The following is a 20214-nucleotide window of genomic DNA, read 5'->3' as shown; positions in this document are numbered from 1 at the left end:
TAATGATTAATGAAAGTCTTTGTGTTCAACAACATTCAGGAGGAGGTCTGCTGTGTCCGCTGTGGGATTCCTCCGGAGCTAATGTTGCACCTGTGGGAGGTAAACCAAGCCCTATGGTGCACCCAATGCTACCTGGGGCAATTCCCGGTAGGAGCAGCCAGCGGCCTCTTCTGCAAAGGAAGTACCCCTTATATGCCTGCGATGAATGTAGTCGACTGTATGGAATTAGAGGCTAAAGCAAAACCAGTGTGGACTTCCGCTGGGAGAACCCCACCGGAGGTCCTGCTCTATGCTGATGGTGTATACTGCCCAGTATACACAAAAATATGGGCGTATCCTGATGGCATCCGGGTGTCCAGCACCCACCTCACCGATGGCCGCTTCGTCGTCATTGGACCACGCCTGCCCGCCCTGCAGTATCCACTACCAACTCCAGAAGAAGACGACGACACGGCAAGCATCCCGGGTGTGGAACACCGAGACGTGGGTAGCCAGACGATGCTCGCAGGAGTAGTACCAAATCTGATGGGGATGTGGGGATACGACGAGGACTGCGGAGAGCTGGTGGAGGTAATCCCTGAAGGATTGATAGTTCCAGGCGAGGATGAGGACAAAGCAGCAACCAGCCCCGTCCCTACTCCGGCCTCCCTCTCCCCTGACAGCATTCTGAACCAGAATGTGTTGGCCCTGGTGCTGAGCCTGGACGAGCAGATGAAGGATGCCATAGATGACGAGGAAGATGACAACGCCCTCCTGGATTTCCAGCCACCAGGCATGGAAGGCCTGGTGGTGCTCGACAGCTGGCAACACGAATCCGAGCCGGAAGACGACGTTCTCATCATCACCGCCGAGGACGACGATGAGTTCCTAGAGGATTACTTGGGGCACGGTACGGCAGCTTGAGACCTCAAGAAGGGGGTGTCAAGAAGAGTTGACCTCTCAAGAGCTGCCTCGGTAACATGTCGACACATTCAAGGGAGAGAAGTCAGGCTATAAGAGCGCAAAGCATATATTCAACGTTGAAATGTAATCAAACAGATAAAATGTATGAATAAATATAACGAAATGTTCTAATCAATGGTGTAACAAATGTTTAACTGCATAGAAGTGATTTAAACAAATGTAATGAATGTTTCTGTGTGTTCTGTGGAGCTGAAATGAAATGTATTGGGCAAGAATGACATTGCTGTAATCAAGACCAGATGTTGGGTGTAGCCAAAAGAAAGTTCTGGAAACTGATGCAATAGTTGAGTCATACCGGCAATGTTCGGCTTAACGCCCTTTCCAGAGGGAGGGGGGATGAGTAATGGACCAAACAGGTGGGGGCTGATCACAGCCCATATGAGGAATATAAGGACATGCTTGCAAAGAGCAAAGCTGGGATTTCATCGCGGATGCCGTCCAAGCGCATCGGAAGAAGATACTAAAGCCTGCAGCTGATGTATTGAGGGCTTCGTCTCTGTTCACGGAAAAGAGACCTCTGTTCGTGGACTTTGAGATTAAAAGACGAAGTTTCTAACTCTCCCCACCGCTCGCCTCTTAACATCTGGACAAACGGAGAAGCCGCAGCTGCCTGAGAAAGACTTTGTACTGAGTTTGGAAGACAGCTGAACTGGCTCCGTTGCGGAGCGGGAGGATCGAGGGTCAGGCCTGACCTTCGCTCCTAACAACTCCAAAAGAACCTTTTTCATCGCACCATTGGACATCCAGCTCCAACCGAGCCGTCTCGGCTACTAAAACTAATGAGTATAATCGAAGAAGATAATTAAATTGACTAATCATGTGTAGTGACATTTTATGTGAGCTGTAGCTGTAACCCTTGCAAAACTAACTAATATAACCTGCAATAAATATCTAATCTGCATTTAAAGTGAAATTCTCAAGTGCATTAATTTGCTGAGGTAGTAAAGAGTTCCTCGTGACAGTAAAAAGTTAAAGCTATTGTATGTCTAACAACTGAGTTCTGAAAGGTTATCCTAGAGACCGAATCCACTTAACAACCCCTTACGGTTTTAGCAAGAATTAATCCTAGCCGTTAAAACCTAACCTGGCATTTACCAAGAGCACGGATCCATAAGAGGGAAGCTGCCATAACCGACGCGACTGGTGTGAGCGCCCGGGGCCAGGACTGGTCTCTCGGCCGAGCGCGCTCTGACCGGAGGAAGCAGGGTAGACGTCGGGAGTAACGGCAGTTAGCGGAGCCAGGCGAGTTCCCTCGCCAGAACACCAGCTCGAGAATCTTTTAATAGAGAGCTGAGTCAGTAATTAGCCCCGTATCGGGCCAGAAGTACCCAGGATCTAACAATATATATATATATATATCCCTCTTTATATATATATATATATAGATATATATATATATATAAAGAGGGATATATATATATATATATATAGATTAGGGGCGTAACGGTTCACTCTGAAGCGTCATAACGGATCCCTCTTTATATATATATATATATATATATATATATATATATAGATTAGGGGCGTAATGTTTCACTAAATTATTTATAGAATATATATAGATATATTATATATATTATATAAACTATAGTATATATACACATAAACACATAAGCAGCATTTCAATGTCATAATTGGTGGCGGGTATGGAGGACTAAAGACGACATTAAATACATAGATAATTGACTCAGTAAATGATAAACGAATGTACACAGAAACATTTATTTAAAAATAGCATTAATTTATTTTTGTCATGAATCATTCCCTCTTGTCAACATTTATTTCTGGTTGTATTTTCCCTTTCTATTTATTTTTACTTTTATTTATTTCAGTATTTCATCACACATGATTTTAACTCCTTTAGATAATATTGGAAAGTTACTACATATATATATTATACATTCATCATGTTTTCATTGTAAAAGAAAGTGATTCATGAACGTAATGCAGTAAAAAGGTGCGTCCTGCTTTAGTATCTTGCGTGTGTAACTTTAATATGTGTCAACATGTTGATAATAATAATTAAATAAATATGAATCATTTTCACATCACTGAGTTTATTATCATCACGTGAAGTCAAAGGAAGATGATTCATGTTCATCAGTCCAAAACATTTATATTTCATATTTAACATCCAAAATATGTCACGATTAATCACATCTCATGTTTCCTCCATGCTGAGCATTCGTTTCTCCCACTGGACCTGAATGCAGCATCTCAGCATGACAGTTTTAGAGTGTTGAGAGGTTTGTTTGTTGGTGTGAGTCAGGACCGGGACCGGGACCGGGATCGGGACTAGGACCATGACCAGGTCAGCTCTTCTCTGCAGGTTTGCAGAAGGAGCCCAGCTGTTTGGTGTTGACGTCCCTCAGCTGGTCCAGCTGTCTCTGTCCTCTGCGGAACAGATACTCGATGTGCATCACGTCCGTCTTCTTGATGCGAGCGTTCTCACGGAACTCGTCGCGGATCCGCGGGACGAAGCCCGGTTTGTCCCGACCGGCCCGCAGGAAGTGCCGGTACAGAACCAGGACCTGCTTCTGCAGCTTGCTGTGCCGCGCCATCCGGACCGACTCGGACCTCGATCAGAACCAGGTAGACAGGAAGCCGGAGTGTCTTCAGCTGCAGTTCGTCTAACGGCTACTAGAGGCTGCTGTGAACTCTGACTGTGTGGACGTGAAGGGCAAAGTTCAGCACGTCATAGAGGACCCTGAACGCACCACGACGCTCCAGTTTGTCTCCTCTCTGGTGAGTTTTAGGGCTCCGATCCTCGCGCTCCTCTGTCAGGTGTCTCTGAGGTGAGGGGGTGAACGGGGCGCTCTGATTGGCTGAGAGAGTCTGAGGTTTCCAGGTGTTGATGCTGTTAGACTGTAGGAGTAAAACACACCGAGTTTAGATGATGGGACAACTACCTGTCCATCAATACGTCAATACGTCTATTATCAGGATGTGCTAATTGTGGGACAAACAGGTGGAATACTAGCTTATGTATTAGTACTACAGTAGTTAAAGTAATATAAACAACAGTATTAGTATGAGCTAGTATTAGCAGCAGATAAACGGACCGCTATGTGTTTTAAATTAAGTTAGGAACGAACAGAAACTGTTAGCTTGCTGCTAACGTGTCAATAAAACAACACAAACACATCATTCATGTTAACGTTAGTTAACTGGAGATAAACCAGTAACACAACTTAACCAGTTAAACCAGTTAGCTTAACTTACCTGTTCAAACTGTGCTTTCAGACATGATTTACTGCTTCAACCCGTGTCCGCTGGTTAAATATATTACAGTTAATCAACAGAAATACAACCAGTACTTCATTATTAGCTGATGCTAAGCGTCTCTGTGTGACCTTACTACGAGCTACAACACGACTGTGAAGCCAGAAGACTACGAAAGACTACAACTTCCGGTGAACGATTTCACAATAAAATGTAATTTTCAAAACACGGAATATTACGACTATTTTATTTGTCATTATTAATTGACAAAAATTCAACACATTAAAACGTCTGGTAGGAATATTGATTTCACATCCCTTAAAATTATGTAAACTGATGATTTAAATGAATAAATAATACAAATTAAAAACATAACCGGAAGATAATGTTTATTTCCGGTTTGGCTTAAAGGTGTCAACTGTCAAAACAGAGCCGCAGCAGTCAGCTCGGAACCACTGAATGGAGACTTAACGCGTTCATCACAGAAAGGTTCGTGCTTTTAGTTCTGAACATGAGTGTTTTCATAAAACCCGTTTCCGGTTTGGAAGTTTGATCAAATGGCCTCTTCTGACGTCATGAAGCTAACGTTAGCTTACTGACGCTAATTCGTTTAGCTTATAAAGCCATTCATTAATCTGCATGTTGGGCTTCTTATTAACAACAACAATCAATTAATTCAGCATTTATTTATTGACAAGTAGGTTTGAAAAAATATCTTTTTAAAGCACTTTGTTTACATCAAATAAACATTTATTTAAAATGTATTTATATTTAATTTTTATTAGCACTGTTAAATGTAAGAATACTGACAGTTCACTGAGAATAAACAGAAGTATGAATATTATAATATGTAATATTGTTCCACTTAATATATGGCATATTTATATGTTGCTATTGCATCAGTTTGATGAAGTACTAATATATACTATTAATACTTGTACTATTGTATTGCACCTTTCATACTTGTTTAATTGTATTTAAAAACATTTACGGAATTACTTAGTTGACAAAATAACACTAAAATGTAATAAATAAGGTGGAATTATTGGAATAAAATGAGAGTAAATTTAATTCATTTTGGTAAATTTAATAAAAGCAAGAATAAAGACATGAAAAGAAGATGAAAAAGAGTCTGGAGACGTTTCTAGAAGGACGGTGGATGTTTCATCTTTTAGTTTTCCTGTTGTGCTAATGTTGTATAATTGGTTCTATTTTATTGCCTGTGTTTGAGTTTTCTATTCTAAATTGAAATATTTTTGGTTCCATATTTAGAATCCGTTCTTACTTTTGTGTAATAAAGTGTGTTTGTGTACCTGCAGACATGGAGGTGGAGGAGCAGGTGGAGGAGCAGGTGGGGGAGCAGGTGGAGGAGCAGGTGGAGGAGCAGGTGGGGGAGCAGGTGGAGGAGCAGGTGGGGGAGCAGGTGGGGGAGCAGGTGGAGGAGCAGGTGGAGGAGCAGGTGGAGCGGCTGCTGGGCGGTCAGGGCTCAGAGGTGACGGGGTGTGACGTGGGTCTGGAGCAGAGAGACAGCAAACCAGCGTCTCTGAGGAAGAACGTCACCTACATCGTCTGTGCCGTCATCTTCAACGAGAAGGTGACGTCACCATTAACTCCATCGTTCTGCTTCATCGGTCAGCTGATGTTGGGTCTATAAGTGTGTGTGTGTGTGTGTGTGTGTGTGTGTGTCCATCAGGAGGAGGTGCTGATGGTGCAGGAGGCGAAGCAGGACTGTTACAAACAGTGGTACCTGCCTGCTGGGAGGGTGGAGGTGGGGGAGAGTCTGGAGGAGGGTCTGAGGAGGGAGGTGAGACACACACACACACACACACACACACAGACAATCACATAGACACATATACACACACACACCCACGTGTCCCTGTTACCTGGGTTAACGCTCTTGTTTTTGTCTGCAGGTGAAGGAGGAGGCGGGGTTTGACTGTGAGCCAATCACCTTGCTGCTGATCCAGGAGCAGGGACCACAGTGGATCCGCTTCATCTTCCTCGCTACAGTCACAGGCAAGTTCATCACCAAAACTACATTTTACAGACTACATGTGAACACATCATGATAACGTTATAATGTACCTTCAGCCAGTACTCATGTTCACTGAGCAGAGCCTGAAGGCATCATAATGTAACTGAAGTGAACCTCCGTTGGTTAGCCGTTAGCGGTGCTGCTGACGTTACTAGCTCTCCTCCTGTTGGTTAGCCGTTAGCGGTGCTGCTTACTCTACTAGCTCTCCTCCTGTTGGTTAGCCGTTAGCGGTGCTGCTAATGCTACCAGCTCTCCTCCTGTTGGTTAGCCGTTAGCGGTGCTGCTAACGCTACTAGCTCTCCTCCTGTTGGTTAGCCGGTAGCGGTGCTGCTAACGCTACTAGCTCTCCTCCTGATGGTTAGCCGTTAGCGGTGCTGCTAATGCTACCAGCTCTCCTCCTGTTGGTTAGCCGTTAGCGGTGCTGCTAACACTACTAGCTCTCCTCCTGTTGGTTAGCCGTTAGCGGTGCTGCTAACGCTACTAGCTCTCCTCCTGTTGGTTAGCCGGTAGCGGTGCTGCTAACGCTACTAGCTCTCCTCCTGTTGGTTAGCCGGTAGCGGTGCTGCTAACGCTACTAGCTCTCCTCCTGTTGGTTAGCCGTTAGCGGTGCTGCTAACGCTACTAGCTCTCCTCCTGTTGGTTAGCCGGTAGCGGTGCTGCTAACGCTACTAGCTCTCCTCCTGTTGGTTAGCCGGTAGCGGTGCTGCTAACGCTACTAGCTCTCCTCCTGATGGTTAGCCGTTAGCGGTGCTGCTAACGTTACTAGCTCTCCTCCTGTTGGTTAGCCGGTAGCGGTGCTGCTAACGCTACTAGCTCTCCTCCTGATGGTTAGCTGTTAGCGGTGCTGCTAACGCTACTAGCTCTCCTCCTGATGGTTAGCCGTTAGCGGTGCTGCTAACGTTACTAGCTCTCCTCCTCTTGGTTAGCCGTTAGCGGTGCTGCTAACGTTACTAGCTCTCCTCCTGTTGGTTAGCCAGTCTAGTCAGTCAGTCTAGTTTAGTCAGTCAGTACTGATCGACTAAACATTAACATATAAATATAAGTTGGATTAGTTTCATACATCACATCGTGTTGTGTAGTTTATTGTGAGCTTGTGATGCAGCCTTTCAAGACTTTAGTGAAGTAGAACATCGTCTCTGTTCCAGGAGGGAGTCTGAAGAGCCTGTCGGCTGCAGATAAAGAGTCTCTTCAGGCCTCCTGGTGGGACAGACAGTCTGTCCTCCCTCTGAGAGGACGGGACATCCTGCGTCTCATCGACTGTGGACTCAAGTACGACATTAAAGCTCTCTGAGTCTTTATGCTATGCGAGGCTAAAGATGTCAGGTGTCTGTCCTTTTCCTACAAAAACACAAACTGATGTTTAATGTCTCTAAAAAGATATAGAATCTATTTTATTATAATATCATTGAATAAAGTTTGATCTCATCTTATTACAGCGAACAAAGCATTTCTATGTCTGTCTGCTTGTGATGCGTTCAGGTACCGTCAGGATCCCTGGCATCCCGTCACGTTGCCCGTAGACCTGAGCTGCCGTCACGTGGTCCAGAGACTGGTCCTGGTCTTCACCGGCGCCGAGGAGCAGATCTGGATCCTCCTCGTCAAAGGTAGCGGATATTCCACACTATTCTGGAAATGTGTATATGAACTTTGTATATGTATGTATGTATGTATATATATATATATATTTAAACATAACAGCAATAGTATCCCCCCCCACCTCTGTCCTGCAGCCCCGGTGCTCCACCTCCCCACGGCGGCGGCGGTGAAGACCCACGCGGTGACGTGGGCGGCCAACATGGTGGTGCAGGACGCCATGCCGTCTGCGTACCACGACGTCAACACGCTGGGCGCCTTCAGCCTGCAGCACAACGGGCGGCAGCACGGGAAGACGGACGGCGTGTGCTTCAACACGTTGGTGAAGCTGGTGCCCGACCACGTCGGACGCAACGAGGACGGGGAGAAGGTGGAGTGGACGGGGACGCCTCCACCGGTGGAAAACCCGCGATACGTCTGGCACCAAGTCCAGAAACAAACTCTGAGAGAGAAACTGCTGGAGAAGACCAGAAACACCTCCATCTTACCCGTCCACAGCCTGTACTGACCACACAACAGGACTCTTATTGTGAAAGGAACATGCTGACCGGACAGAAGTGTGGTTTTATGAGCTACTTCTCTATACTCAGCACATGACCTACAGCAGAGGGAGTACGCAGAAGCAGACAGGAACACCAGACTCCGTTCATAGAAACAGAGACTAGAACACAGGAGCTGCTGGTCTCCTGCTCCTCCATCTGTCAGTTACTGTTGTTCTGTGACTTTGGTCTTCCAAAGGTTCATTCAGATTCACCAAAGTACATCTTTATTTTATGCCAAACAAGCAGAACAGAGTTTATAATGAGTAGTTCATGTCTACGTAGTCTGAATGTTTCTCTCTTGAGACGTTCACTGTGTCGAACTATTAAATGAATAAACGATGATTCTCACGTTTGTTTTCTTTCTTTGTGTCGAGTTGAACATTTGTTCAGAGTGTTTTGTGGCATTAAGGGCTTTGAGCTCATGACCTCAGTGTTTATAATATCCATCTCTACGGTCCTACGAAGTTTTCCATAAATATTATTTATACCTTTAGTTTCATAATCTGCAAACAAAAGACTCATTTCTACATCGTTAGATACAAAAGAGTCGGAGCTGTTATTCCCTTTATTCTCCTGACGTCACAGTTCACATGTTGGACCTCATGTCTGGTCAGCTGACTCCACTTGGACCTTCCTGACGTCGTCGTTGAGTTTCTTCAGGTGTTTGGTTCTGTGGTCCAGACGGATCGTCCACTCGTCCCTCAGCCTGGAGACACAGAGGAAGGACACGTGTTATGTCTTTATTTACAGCCTGCAGGGACGGAAAGAAGGAGGCGAGTCTATTGTGGAACCAGCTTCCCGTTTCAGTCCAGAGGGGCAGACACTCAGGTTCAGGTCTATGGTTAGGACTGGTTCAGGTTTATAATTAGAGCTGGTTCAGGTTTATAGTTAGGGCTGGTTCAGGTTAATAGTTAGGGCTGGTTCAGGTTTATAGTTAGGACTGGTTCAGGTTTATAGTTAGGGCTGGTTCAGGTCTATGGTTAGGACTGGTTCAGGTTTATAGTTAGGGCTGGTTCAGGTTAATAGTTAGGGCTGGTTCAGGTTTATAGTTAGAGCTGGTTCAGGTTTATAGTCAGGGCTGGTTCAGGTTTATAGTTAGGGCTGGTTCAGGTTTATAGTTAGGGCTGGTTCAGGTTTATAGTCAGGGCTGGTTCAGGTCTATAGTTAGGGCTGGTTCAGGTTTATAGTTAGGGCTGGTTCAGGTTTATAGTTAGGACTGGTTCAGGTTTATAGTTAGCGCTGGTTCAGGTTTATAGTTAGGGCTGGTTCAGGTTTATAGTTAGGGCTGGTTCAGGTTTATAGTTAGGGCTGGTTCAGGTTTATAGTTAGCGCTGGTTCATGTTTATAGTTAGGACTGGTTCAGGTTTATAGTTAGGACTGGTTCAGGTTTATAGTTAGGGCTGGTTCAGGTTTATAGTTAGGGCTGGTTCAGGTTTATAGTTAGGGCTGGTTCAGGTTTATAGTTAGGGCTGGTTCAGGTTTATAGTTAGGGCTGGTTCAGGTTTATAGTTAGCGCTGGTTCATGTTTATAGTTAGGACTGGTTCAGGTTTATAGTCAGGGCTGGTTCAGGTTTATAGTTAGGGCTGGTTCAGGTTAATAGTTAGGGCTGGTTCAGGTTTATAGTTAGAGCTGGTTCAGGTTTATAGTCAGGGCTGGTTCAGGTTTATAGTTAGGGCTGGTTCAGGTTTATAGTTAGGGCTGGTTCAGGTTTATAGTCAGGGCTGGTTCAGGTCTATAGTTAGGGCTGGTTCAGGTTTATAGTTAGGGCTGGTTCAGGTTTATAGTTAGGGCTGGTTCAGGTTTATAGTTAGGGCTGGTTCAGGTTTATAGTCAGGGCTGGTTCAGGTCTATATTTAGGGCTGGTTCAGGTTTATAGTTAGCGCTGGTTCATGTTTATAGTTAGGACTGGTTCAGGTTTATAGTTAGCGCTGGTTCAGGTTTATAGTTAGGGCTGGTTCAGGTTTATAGTTAGGGCTGGTTCAGGTTTATAGTTAGGGCTGGTTCAGGTTTATAGTTAGCGCTGGTTCATGTTTATAGTTAGGACTGGTTCAGGTTTATAGTTAGGACTGGTTCAGGTTTATAGTTAGGGCTGGTTCAGGTTTATAGTTAGGGCTGGTTCAGGTTTATAGTTAGGGCTGGTTCAGGTTTATAGTTAGCGCTGGTTCATGTTTATAGTTAGGACTGGTTCAGGTTTATAGTCAGGGCTGGTTCAGGTTTATAGTTAGGGCTGGTTCAGGTTTATAGTTAGAGCTGGATCAGGTTTATAGTTAGGGCTGGTTCAGGTTTATAGTTAGGACTGGTTCAGGTTTATAGTCAGGGCTGGTTCAGGTTTATAGTTAGGGCTGGTTCAGGTTTATAGTCAGGGCTGGTTCAGGTTTATAGTTAGGGCTGGTTCAGGTTTATAGTTGGGGCTGGTTCAGGTTTATAGTTAGGGCTGGTTCAGGTTTATAGTTAGGGCTGGTTCAGGTTTATAGTTAGCGCTGGTTCATGTTTATAGTTAGGGCTGGTTCAGGTTTATAGTTAGCACTGGTTCATGTTTATAGTTAGGGCTGGATCAGGTTTATAGTTAGGGCTGGTTCAGGTCCAATGTTCCCTCTAATTTTTCATGTGTCTGGGCATACACACAAGCTCCCTGAGCACACTGAGGACCACTGTGAGCAACATCAGATGTGCACGCTGTGGCCACACACCAGTATCACACCTGTTCAAAACCTTGGATCATAGCAAGTTACATGGCTTATTAAAAGAATCAAATTACAGCAGCAATTTTCACTAGTTTACTTTTAATATAAGTGATTTGACAAACTTTAAAGGAAAAAGACAAAAATCTTGTTGTTCATGAGATGTGTAGTATGTTTTATGTGAGAGTCCTGCTTGGCCATGGGAAGAGTCTTGCTTTGGCCTGTGTGAGGTCCTGTTCTGGAAGAAATGATACATATACACCTTTCAGACATAACATTTTGTTCACATTAAAACATTCACATTTTGCACAATGACGTGTGCTGTAGCTTGTGATACAGTGTAAATTCCTGTAACTCTGTCTGTAAAATATGTAATTACTCAGTTTTTTATTATCATTTCTACTACCCATAAATGATCTAGTAGTAACATAATTTAATGATTAATATCCATAAGTAAAAAATCTTAATAAATGTCACTAGAATATGCACAAATCTGACTTAAATTTTACCTTATTTTTCACGTCTGTCCTTCTCACTTCTCCAATGGTTGTACACTTTGTCCAGGTTGATGGCTTCGTCTGCTTCTTGCTTTGACTTTATGTCGCTGCCCGTTCGTTTCGCCATGATAAGGGGGGATAAGGGGCATTTGCGTCTCATAACTCCGCCGCACTGTTGATAGCTAGCTAACCTGCACGGCGCGAATGGGCAGGGCAATAGTGTCAATGCTATGATTGGCTGCGTAGCGTAAGTGAACCGAATCGTATCATTGGCTGGACACCTGTCACTCACTGAGTTACGTTGCAAAATAGTACAGAAAACAAAATAATTATTATTATTATTGGTTTAATTGATTAGATAAGATTAGGACTAATATTAGATATTAATTAATACGTTTATGTTGAATTTTATTTTATGCGCTGCATAGATTTTCTTGTGCGCTGAGAATGTGCGAGCAGTGCGCGATTGCTCAAGCGCGCAGCTTAGAGGGAACATTGTTCAGGTCTATAGTTGGGGCTGGTTCAGGTTTATAGTTAGGGCTGGTTCAGGTTTATAGTTGGGGCTGGTTCAGGTTTATAGTTAGGGCTGGTTCAGGTTTATAGTTAGGGCTGGTTCAGGTCTATAGTTGGGGCTGGTTCAGGTTTATAGTTAGGGCTGGTTCAGGTTTATAGTTAGGACTGGTTCAGGTTTATAGTTAGGGCTGGTTCAGGTTAATAGTTAGCACTGGTTCATGTTTATAGTTAGGGCTGGTTCAGGTTTATAGTTAGGGCTGGTTCAGGTTTATAGTTAGGGCTGGTTCAGGTTTATAGTTAGGGCTGGTTCAGGTTTATAGTTAGGGCTGGTTCAGGTTTATAGTTAGGGCTGGTTCAGGTTTATAGTTGGGGCTGGTTCAGGTTTATAGTTAGGGCTGGTTCAGGTTTATAGTTAGGGCTGGTTCAGGTTTATAGTTAGGACTGGTTCAGGTTTATAGTTAGGGCTGGATCAGGTTTATAGTTAGGGCTGGTTCAGGTTTATAGTTAGGGCTGGTTCAGGTTTATAGTTAGGGCTGGTTCAGGTTTATAGTTAGCACTGGTTCATGTTTATAGTTAGGGCTGGATCAGGTTTATAGTTAGGGCTGGTTCAGGTTTATAGTTAGGGCTGGTTCAGGTTTATAGTTAGGGCTGGTTCAGGTTTATAGTTAGCACTGGTTCATGTTTATAGTTAGGGCTGGATCAGGTTTATAGTTAGGGCTGGTTCAGGTTTATAGTTAGGGCTGGTTCAGGTTTATAGTTAGGGCTGGCTCAGGTTTATAGTTAGGGCTGGTTCAGGTTTATAGTTAGGGCTGGATCAGGTTTATAGTTAGGGCTGGTTCAGGTTTATAGTTAGGGCTGGTTCAGGTTTATAGTTAGGGCTGGATCAGGTTTATAGTTAGGGCTGGTTCAGGTTTATAGTTAGGGCTGGTTCAGGTTTATAGTTAGGGCTGGTTCAGGTTTATAGTTAGGGCTGGTTCAGGTTTATAGTTAGGACTGGTTCAGGTTTATAGTTAGGGCTGGTTCAGGTTAATAGTTAGGGCTGGTTCAGGTTTATAGTTAGGGCTGGTTCAGGTTTATAGTTAGGACTGGTTCAGGTTTATAGTTAGGGCTGGTTCAGGTTTATAGTTAGGACTGGTTCAGGTTTATAGTTAGGGCTGGTTCAGGTTTATAGTTAGGGCTGGTTCAGGTTTATAGTTAGGGCTGGTTCAGGTTTATAGTTAGGGCTGGTTCAGGTTTATAGTTAGGGCTGGTTCATGTTTATAGTTAGGGCTGGTTCAGGTTTATAGTTAGGGCTGGTTCAGGTTGATAGTTAGGGCTGGTTCAGGTTGATAGTTAGGGCTGGTTCAGGTTGATAGTTAGGGCTGGTTCAGGTTTATAGTTAGGGCTGGATCAGGTTTATAGTTAGGGCTGGTTCAGGTTTATAGTTAGGGCTGGTTCAGGTTTATAGTTAGGGCTGGTTCAGGTTTATAGTTAGGGCTGGTTCAGGTTTATAGTTAGGGCTGGTTCAGGTTTATAGTTAGGGCTGGTTCAGGTTTATAGTTAGGGCTGGTTCAGGTTTATAGTTAGGGCTGGTTCAGGTTTATAGTTAGGGCTGGTTCAGGTTTATAGTTAGGGCTGGTTCAGGTTTATAGTTAGGGCTTCATCTTCAGTGTGTAGAAGCAGCACTGAGGTCAGATTTAGTGTCTCTAAGCAGATCTGGTATCTTGGTGACAGCTGCAGTGTTTTCACTGTCAAGTAATCGTTTCACTTCACTCCTTTATTTATTTCATCATGAATCAAACACACACCAGCATCCCTGTGTGTGTGTGTGTGTGTGTGTGTTTGTGTGTGTGTGTGTGTTTATGTAACCTAACCCTCAGCTGTCCTCACTGTGTCTTCGCCACCTTCCTGTCAGGTTTTTTGGATCATTCCATTTGTCCTTTCAGCTGTTGATAATCTAGCTGACGGCAGCAGAGACAGAGAGAAAAGCCTCGTTCACTCAGTTCAGAAACCTGCTAACACCGCCAACATCTGCCTTCTGTTTTCAGTGATGAAGGTTACAATCAGCGTTTATTCACGGATACAAATGACTCGACAGTAGCAACAGGTATTTATCTGCTCTGGCTCTGAAATATAATATATATCCAATGTGAAATAGTTTCCAGCAGCTTTCAAAGAATATACAGGAACGATGGAGGAGTGACGTAGAGACGCTGTATACGTCTCTGGTACAGACCTGTCAATCACAGTAGCCCCGCCCTAAAGCATCCTCTGCTTTATGGTCTGTGTGACTCTAAATGGACCATAATGTACTAAATGAACATCATGCTGTATTGAAGAAGACTTGAAACTAGAGATTGAGACATAAACTCATGTTTACAATGTTTACTGAGGGAATAAATCAAGAGAGAAGTAGAGTCATTTTCTATAGACTTCTATACAACCAGAGGAGTCGCCCCCTGGTGGACACCAGAGAACCGGAGGTCAAACATAGATCTTACTGCAGGCGGAAATTTGTGCTTCACGTGAAAGGACTATCTCTGTTGTTAGACAAATCAATTAATCCACAATTTGTTGCAGCTCACACTTCATTGCACTGCATTGACAGTGGAAAGAGATCAAATGTATTTGCATCGACGACATGCTGTAATATAATTCAATTCCAGCTTTCCTTCCTCGTGTCTCTTTTTTTCTAGAATGGAATATCTTCTAATTTCAGCCTCCGAGTGTCAGCCGGCCTCCATCACTCATCGCTCTGCAATTATCACCTCCACTCTTTTTTCCCTCTCAGCTCTGGCCAGGTCACACATAACGCATACAATTAGCAGGAGCTAGCGCCGGGGTTAGGGGCGGGGGGGCGGGGGGGCGGGGGGGGGGTCAGATAGCTGTGGACTCGGGGCTGACATTGCAATAGATAGCCGGGGGATTAGGAGATACACGGTACTGATAGGTGGGGGATTTAGGGGTACAGTGTAATGGATAGCAGGGGGATTAGGTGTGATGGGCTGAGGAGGAGGTGTGAGGTTAAGGGGGATAGAGGACTGGAGTGAGGAGGGATCTGGCTAATAGCTGGTTGTAGCGCCAAGAGGTGAAGGTTTAATGGGAGGATGTAAACATAACCTGAAAATCCCTTCGCAGTGTAACCATGGAGTTTGACAAGAAGAAGAAGATGGATGGATCAATACCAAACCTTTATGAAGCAACAAGTTAAGATAAGACACAGCAAGAGGAAGGAAGGTTTGTCAATATGATGCAGTCTACGGGTTTACGAGGCGAGTTCAGGTTCCAGCCGTCCTGATCATCTTTACGGAGACCTTTAAGAACCAGACCGTCTGCAGGGTCGAGTGTTTGAGCCGGTATGTCCTCCAGCTCGCTGGGAGACGAGAGGCTGTTTGTAATGAGAGCGTCTGTTTTTAGATTTGCGTCTATTTGCCACACGGTCACATGTCCGACACAACTGAGACCTCATCCAGTTTGATCACAGACGACACAATTCAAAAGACCTCCGTCGATCGGCGTCTTCAGGGAAAAGAGACGCTTTGGCCAGATGGTCTCCTGCTAGACCAAGACCTGGTACGTGTAGTCATGGGCGGCAACCTCCGGTTCTGCCGAGTAAAGTGTCTTAAAGCTGCATTCTCTCTAGTGGCCACCAGGGGGCGACTCCTCTGGTTGTATAGAAGTCTATAGAAAATGACTCTACTTCTCTCTTGATTTATTCCCTCAGTAAACATTGTAAACATGAGTTTATGTCTCAATCTCTAGTTTCAAGTCTTCTTCAATACAGCATGATGTTCATTTAGTACATTATGGTCCATTTAGAGTCACACAGACCATAAAGCAGGGGATGCTTTAGGGCGGGGCTACACGCTGATTGACAGGTCTCTAACAGAGACGTATACGGTGTCTCTACGTCACTCCTCCTCAGTCCAGATATGGTCACTTCCTGTTCACTGGTTGCAAAAAAGCCAAGATGGCGAGAGGCTTCAAAACATCCACAAACCAATGAGTGACATCACGACGACTACGTCCACTTCTCATAGTCTATGGCAGTGGTTCTCAACTGGTCTGGCTGCGGGACCCACCATCACCCCTTAATGACAAGCCGGGACCCACGACCCAAATTATATATATATATATATATGTATATATATAATTTAATTTGGGTATATCTATATTCAAGATGTCTAGTAGTAGTGTGTAGTAAACAACTGTCAAATCAAATAAAGAAAGTACACATCAATTATATTTTAACAAATATTATTCTCATTTTTCAAATTTAACTGGACGGATTAGAAATACATGAATACATGTATGTTACATACATGTATGTTCTCATTTCAAGTAAAATAACGCCTGGATTAAAAAATAAATTACGTAATGAAATTCAATTTAGAAAAAATATTTTCACTGAATTACGCTGCAGCTTTAAATTCAGTCCATTCAGGGTGAAGTGAAAAATCCACAATATTATATTTTTCTCATCTTCCAAAAAGAGAAATTAGTGTTTGAAGAATTCAGCTCTATGAGTCTGTCCAGTCAGAGTCTAATGACTCTGGTCTCTCTGGACGTTTCTCTCTTTTGGAGATCGTCCTATGATTTGACTTTCACAACTCACACTCAACAGTCCTGCTCTGTCTCTGTGTCCTCGTCTCTCCCCGTGTGTCACGGTGTGTGAACATCTCACTCAAGTCAGGAAACTTGTCAGAATACTCATATTTGATTGGCTGAGCTTCATCACGTGATGTGATTCACAACGCATTGGTCGGTGTTTTTCCTGCACCACTGAACAAGTGCCGTAAATGCTGGAATAATTCCGCTGCATAAAAAAAATGCCCTTCAAAATAAAATCACAACTTATTTATTTTTTATTTCTTTGTCAGGCAAAGGCCCGCGACCCACTGAAAACGGGTCCACGACCCACTTTTGGGTCGCGACCCACCAGTTGAGAATCACTGGTCTATGGGAAAGAGACACTTTGCCCAGATGGTCTCCTACTCGATCCAGACCTGGGAGGGGAGCTTGTAGGTGGGCACCAGGAGGTTGAGGTTGGGGTATTCACCATATTCTCAATGGCGGCCATTTTGCTCTGTGGCGGTGGAATCTCCCGGGTAGCTGTTGGGAAGTGGTCCAAACATTTGACGTGTGTGTTTAAAACAATTAAACGTTGGCAGAGAAGTCTGTGAAGATCTCTAAAAGAATCCGTCTGACAAGCTCTTCTGATGGAGTTTACTGCTGCTCTCAAACCCAGTGGAGACTTGATCGGGGACATCGTTGGGTGGTAAACGGACCATCTTAAGGAAGAAAGACCCTCTGAGGAGGTGACAGGTGGAGGACTCAGGAGAAGCATGAGGTCAGTGAGCAGCATCCGTAGCAAAAGCTACGAAAAATAACGCGCCATAGATATCCCACGAAATTATTTTGTATGCGATCCATGAAATGATCAAAGGGAAGTATAAAGACTGCAGAAGCACACCGATGGCAGGCGAGAGGGGACGTGGATCAGTCCAACAAACATCAACCTTTAAAGCCTGACCCGTGTGAAAGTCAACGTTGTCTGTGACCGTTATTTTAACCAAAACCATCGTTTCCTAAAACTACGTAGTTTTGTAGTCCAAACCTAATTGAGTTTACTGTGACGACTGAATTCATGTCACGAGGAGAAATTGTCCCGTGTTGCTGGACCTTCGTTGGAAAACACACTGCAGATGTTGAGGTACTTGTACTTTACTTCAGTATTTCCATTTGCTGCTCCTTCAAACTTCTACTCAACTACAGAGTTACTCTGCAGACGAAGATTCACATTAGAAACATAATGATGAACCTTTAACACATGAAAACAATGCATCGCGTCTTTAAGGTGCATTACAGAATATATTAAAGAATATATAAAACTACCCAGAACGCATCAGTCGTATTAATCCAATTGATAAACACAGTCACAGGGGTCATTCTCAGCATTATATATTTTATGAATAAGGTAAATGTTGCTGCTAAAGTACTTGTACTTGAGTAATATTTTCATTGCAGGACTTTTACTTGTCTCTCTGAGGGCACCGTAAACGTCTCAGACCCAACATCCCGAGTGTATTAAACGTAGTTTTCTTCTACTGCGAGACCGGTAAAGTGTATTAAACATAGTTTTCTTCTGCTGCGAGACCGGTAAAGTGTATTAAACATAGTTTTCTTCTGCTGTGAGACCGGTAAAGTGTATTAAACGTAGTTTTCTTCTACTGCGAGACCGGTAAAGTGTATTAAACGTAGTTTTCTTCTGCTGCGAGACCGGTAAAGTGTATTAAACATAGTTTTCTTCTGCTGCGAGACCGGTAAAGTGTATTAAACATAGTTTTCTTCTACTGCGAGACTGGTAAAGTGTATTAAAAGTAGTTTTCTTCTGCTTCGAGACCGGTAAAGTGTATTAAACGTAGTTTTCTTCTGCTGCGAGACCGGTAAAGTGTATTAAACGTAGTTTTCTTCGACTGCGAGACCGGTAAAGTGTATTAAACGTAGTTTTCTTCTGCTTCGAGACCTGTAAAGTGTATTAAACGTAGTTTTCTTCTGCTGCGAGACCGGTAAAGTGTATTAAACGTAGTTTTCTTCTGCTGCGAGACCGGTAAAGTGTATTAAACGTAGTTTTCTTCTACTGCGAGACCGGCAAAGTGTATTAAACGTAGTTTTCTTCTGCTCCGAGACCGGTAAAGTGTATTAAACGTAGTTTTCTTCTACTGCGAGACCGGTAAAGTGTATTAAACGTAGTTTTCTTCTCCTGCGAGACCTGTAAAGTGTATTAAACGTAGTTTTCTTCTACTATGAGACCGGTAAAGTGTATTAAACGTAGTTTTCTTCGACTGCGAGACCGGTAAAGTGTATTAAACGTAGTTTTCTTCTGCTGCGAGACCGGTAAAGTGTATTAAACGTCGTTTTCTTCTGCTGCGAGACCGGTAAAGTGTATTAAACGTCGTTTTCTTCGACTGCGAGACCGGTAAAGTGTATTAAACGTAGTTTTCTTCTGCTGCGAGACCGGTAAAGTGTATTAAACGTAGTTTTCTTCTACTGCGAGACCGGTAAAGTGTATTAAACGTAGTTTTCTTCTGCTGCGAGACCGGTAAAGTGTATTAAACGTAGTTTTCTTCTGCTGCGAGACCGGTAAAGTGTATTAAACGTAGTTTTCTTCGACTGCGAGACCGGTAAAGTGTATTAAACGTAGTTTTCTTCTGCTGCGAGACCGGTAAAGTGTATTAAACGTAGTTTTCTTCTGCTTCGAGACCGGTAAAGTATATTAAACGTAGTTTTCTTCTACTTCGAGACCGGTAAAGTGTATTAAACGTAGTTTTCTTCTGCTGCGAGACCGGTAAAGTGTATTAAACGTAGTTTTCTTCTGCTGCGAGACCGGTAAAGTGTATTAAACGTAGTTTTCTTCTACTGCGAGACCGGCAAAGTGTATTAAACGTAGTTTTCTTCTGCTGCGAGACCGGTAAAGTGTATTAAACGTAGTTTTCTTCTCCTGCGAGACCTGTAAAGTGTATTAAACGTAGTTTTCTTCTACTATGAGACCGGTAAAGTGTATTAAACGTAGTTTTCTTCTACTATGAGACCGGTAAAGTGTATTAAACGTAGTTTTCTTCTGCTGCGAGACCGGTAAAGTGTATTAAACGTAGTTTTCTTCTCCTGCGAGACCTGTAAAGTGTATTAAACGTAGTTTTCTTCTACTATGAGACCGGTAAAGTGTATTAAACGTAGTTTTCTTCTACTATGAGACCGGTAAAGTTTATTAAACATAGTTTTCTTCTACTGCGAGACCGGTAAAGTGTATTAAACGTAGTTTTCTTCGACTGCGAGATCGGTAAAGTGTATTAAACGTAGTTTTCTTCTACTATGAGACCGGTAAAGTGTATTAAACGTAGTTTTCTTCTACTGCGAGACCGGTAAAGTGTATTAAACGTAGTTTTCTTCTACTGCGAGACCGGTAAAGTTTATTAAATGTAGTTTTCTTCGACTGCGAGACCGGTAAAGTGTATTAAACGTAGTTTTCTTCTGCTCCGAGACCGGTAAAGTGTATTAAACGTAGTTTTCTTCTACTGTGAGACTGGTAAAGTGTATTAAACGTAGTTTTCTTCTACTGTGAGACTGGTAAAGTGTATTAAACGTAGTTTTCTTCTACTGTGAGACTGGTAAAGTGTATTAAACG

The 20214-nt window shown here is 43.5% G+C and overlaps 3 protein-coding genes across 4 annotated transcripts in view; 1 reads left to right on the top strand and 2 right to left on the bottom strand.

Moving 5' to 3' along the window:
- Nucleotides 1–1738: 1738 nt before the first annotated feature.
- sdhaf1 (succinate dehydrogenase complex assembly factor 1) lies at nucleotides 1739–3524 on the bottom strand (the record flags this gene model as incomplete). The annotated part of the gene is made up of 1 exon (XM_079270367.1): nucleotides 1739–3524. One exon carries the CDS (start codon nucleotides 3522–3524, stop codon nucleotides 3276–3278), a length of 249 nt encoding a protein of 82 aa, XP_079126493.1. The 3' UTR covers nucleotides 1739–3275.
- A 48-nt stretch (nucleotides 3525–3572) lies between these two features.
- nudt18 (nudix (nucleoside diphosphate linked moiety X)-type motif 18) lies at nucleotides 3573–8700 on the top strand. Of its 2 annotated transcripts, XM_079270357.1 has the most exons (8): nucleotides 3583–3708; nucleotides 4597–4674; nucleotides 5505–5779; nucleotides 5879–5989; nucleotides 6102–6204; nucleotides 7369–7492; nucleotides 7703–7827; nucleotides 7954–8700. In XM_079270357.1, the coding sequence occupies exons 3-8, from the start codon at nucleotides 5507–5509 to the stop codon at nucleotides 8322–8324; spliced, it is 1107 nt and encodes a 368-aa protein (XP_079126483.1). In that variant the 5' UTR covers nucleotides 3583–3708; nucleotides 4597–4674; nucleotides 5505–5506; the 3' UTR covers nucleotides 8325–8700. The 2 variants fall into 2 exon arrangements, with proteins under 2 accessions (XP_079126482.1, XP_079126483.1); XM_079270356.1 differs by lacking the exon at nucleotides 4597–4674 and having other exon boundaries at nucleotides 3573–3708.
- Nucleotides 8701–8912: 212 nt separating this feature from the next.
- Nucleotides 8913–20214, bottom strand: part of LOC306778719 (protein FAM240B) — a 12604-nt gene continuing 1302 nt past the window's right edge. The window contains exon 3 of the mRNA XM_079270368.1: nucleotides 8913–9064. Coding sequence (XP_079126494.1) covers nucleotides 8959–9064 — 106 coding nt within the window. The 3' untranslated portion in view covers nucleotides 8913–8958. The remainder of the gene's footprint in view (nucleotides 9065–20214) is intronic.

The sequence above is a fragment of the Melanostigma gelatinosum genome (genome assembly GCF_949748355.1).
Source record: "Melanostigma gelatinosum genome assembly, chromosome: 6".
In the NCBI taxonomy this organism is placed as follows: domain Eukaryota; kingdom Metazoa; phylum Chordata; class Actinopteri; order Perciformes; family Zoarcidae; genus Melanostigma; species Melanostigma gelatinosum.
This window is presented reverse-complemented; position numbering and strand designations above follow the sequence as displayed.

Excerpts from the sequence above, each read along its gene's own strand:
- nudt18 (XM_079270356.1), top strand. The coding sequence starts at position 5,507 with ATGGAGGTGGAGGAGCAGGTGGAGGAGCAGGTGGGGGAGCAGGTGGAG. Across the intron at positions 6,205-7,368 it reads CTTCCTCGCTACAGTCACAG|GAGGGAGTCTGAAGAGCCTG; the intron begins GCAAGTTCATCA and ends TCTCTGTTCCAG. Across the intron at positions 7,493-7,702 it reads CTCATCGACTGTGGACTCAA|GTACCGTCAGGATCCCTGGC; the intron begins GTACGACATTAA and ends TGATGCGTTCAG.